Source organism: Panulirus ornatus, chromosome 55, assembly GCF_036320965.1.
Source record: "Panulirus ornatus isolate Po-2019 chromosome 55, ASM3632096v1, whole genome shotgun sequence".
Taxonomy (NCBI): Eukaryota; Metazoa; Arthropoda; class Malacostraca; order Decapoda; family Palinuridae; genus Panulirus; species Panulirus ornatus.
The window spans coordinates 30,841,792-30,844,600 of NC_092278.1; the positions used below are offsets into that span (position 1 = coordinate 30,841,792).

Sequence of the window (2,809 nt, forward strand, 5' to 3'; positions counted from 1 at the left end):
GCTTTCTCCAGATCCATAAAAGCTACATACAAATCCATATGCTTTTCTAAGTATTTCTCACATACATTCTTCAAAGCAAACACCTGATCCACACATCCTCTACCACTTCTGAAACCACACTGCTCTTCCCCAGTCTGATGCTCTGTACATGCCTTCACCCTCTCAATCAATACCTTCCCATAAAATTTACCAGGAATACTCAACAAACTTATACTTCTGTAATTTGAGCACTCACTTTTATCCCCTTTGACTTTGTACAATGGCACTATGCACGCATTCCGCCAATCCTCAGGCACCTCACCATGAGTCATACATACATTAAATAACCTTACCAGCCAGTCAACAATACAGTCACCCCCTTTTTTAATAAATTCCACTGCAATACCATCCAATCCTGCTGCCTTGTCGGCTTTCATCTTCCGCAAAGCTTTTACTACCTCTTCTCTGTTTACCAAATCATTCTCCCTAACCTCTCTCACCTTGCACACCACCTCGACCAAAACTAGTATGTGTGCATATATAATCATATCAATGATAGTGCATCAGTCCCTCGCATCCTAGTGTGTTCACTAACATCCTGTTACACGAAATTTGACAGTGTTTGGTAAGAACTTGTGTCTTCATGACCCTCTGGCACCATGAGAATGTGGAAATACGCCACCCACCCCACCCAAGTCTATTTATTGTTATAATCCACCACTATCAGTACTTCACCATCTCTGGGTAGGACGCCTTTTACTGATCCACGCACCACCGCAGATGTCCCATCATCGTTATCACTGAGCATCTGTTCTGGATCGTTAGAAAGCTTTTTGGAGGATAATGATATGGACTTCTTTCCTACTGCAATTACTCCAGCAAAAACGAACTGTCTCAGTAGGCTATATTTCATTATTTCCTAAAGCTTGTAGCTAGCTTTTATCAAGAAGGCCCACTTTTCCTCCTCTTCCTTTGTCCTTTCTTTCCCTCCTTACCATCACGTAACCCCCTCTGAACAGAACAGGTGAGATCTTATCCCTTTAGTCAGCATCATTTCCACAACTTTAATAGGTGCGATTTCCTCTATACGATCCTTGAATTCTAGGTCTTCACTCTTTGCTACTAATCCATCTGTATTTGCTGGCATACCTTTGAGTGTGACATTGCCATCATCGTACAATTCTGCCCTCTGTGTGGTGCATATGGGGATGCTTCCTCATGATGTGTGTTTGTGTGCGTGTGTGTTGAATTTTGTGAATACACAGAAGAAAAGAACGACAAATAATTTTTTGACAAGTTTATTAGATTAATACATTACCTCTTAAATGATGTTATCTGTTTTGATAATCATTTTTGCGCAGAATCGTATGTAAAAAAGCAAGTCCATATAGGGAGTAGGGCGATTGTGACAGCCTATCAAATAGATATGTACAAACGGCTTAACATGAAGATCCTCATGTGTCTAGTTTACAGTTGGTGATACAATGACACAGTGTGGGAGATGTATGACTGGGATGACACTGTGACACACAGTGTAGATGTATGACTGAAATGACACAGTAAAAATGTGGGAGATGCATGACTGGCATGACAGTATGACACACTGTGGAAGATGTATGATTGGCATGGCATTGTGACAATGTGGGAGATGTATGACTGGCATGACAGTGTGTGACACACACTGTAGGAGATGTATCACTGGCATGGCACTGTGATAAGTGATCATTGCTTACATCGTACACTCCCATCACACTAAACAGACGTATCGCTTGAATTAGGTCGATCCAGCTTCTGGAATTGGGATGACTTTCTCTTGATTAGATTGTCCAGTTTGTACCAGATTGGACCCCAGTCTGGGTTCAGGGCACATGTATGCTCGATAATGGCTCTCAGTTTCAACTCAAGCGCCACCGGCAACCAGGGGGACAACAGCACAAGCCTGGCCAGGTGGTTCTTGAAGCAGTTGCTACGCATGTTGTAAAGGTACCAGTTCCAGGAGGAGCTGAGGACGTACATCCAATTGACGACGAAGCGAACTTGGGTCGTCAAGTTTGGGATGAGGAGGAGGAATTGCGGGCCGACTGAGGCGAGGTACGCTATCAGGATCAGCTTCATGGTTCTCATGATGTGACGGTCGTCCATCTTTTGCTGTTTCACTTGGGTAATTGGACTGTGTTTGGTCAACTCAATGAGTTCTTCCCGAGATCGGATATGAAAGGTTCTCATGGCCTCCACTGAAGCGACAACTGTGAACAAGAAGAGAAAAGTGAGGTAAGCGCTCTGAACCAGGAAGGCGGTTTGTGCTACTCCAAATTTCTCTTCGGTGGAAACCAGAAAGGTAAGCTTGCTGACGGGGTCGAAGAAGCTACCAGACTCGCCGCCCAAAAATTTCACCAGAGGAAATGCAATCGCAATGAGCCACATGACGAGCACAACCCCACCGAGCCGATGAAGGGTGAGGAACGTCTTCCCTCCGTGATACTTGCACATCAAAAGCCTCTCGAGAGCGAGCCATGACAGACACTGGATCGACATCACAGACGTAATATCATACATTATAGCACAGAAGCTTGAATAACCGCTTTGGATGATCATTGGTTCATTCATGGTGCCATAGATCCACGGAACGTATGTTAAGGTGTTCAGCTCAAGGTGGGCCAGGGGACTAGTCATTAGACGGAGGGTGTTGTGCATCGTCAGGATCATGACGAAGACGCCACGTAGAAGGTCCGTGATGGCAAGGAACGTGCGGACGATCTGCCAGGCGTTAACTTTGTTGGCTCTGCTGACCATAGTGGCAACGACCAGGATGTTCCCAAGGAGCGTCACC

The 2,809-nt window shown here is 44.9% G+C and overlaps 1 protein-coding gene across 1 annotated transcript in view; it reads right to left on the reverse strand.

The window, feature by feature from the left end:
• Positions 1-1,264: 1,264 nt before the first annotated feature.
• LOC139765425 (uncharacterized) overlaps positions 1,265-2,809 on the reverse strand; it is a 2,429-nt gene continuing 884 nt past the window's right edge. The window contains exon 2 of the mRNA XM_071692787.1: positions 1,265-2,809. This exon is cut by the window's right edge and continues 530 nt beyond it. Coding sequence (XP_071548888.1) covers positions 1,732-2,809 — 1,078 coding nt within the window. The 3' untranslated portion in view covers positions 1,265-1,731.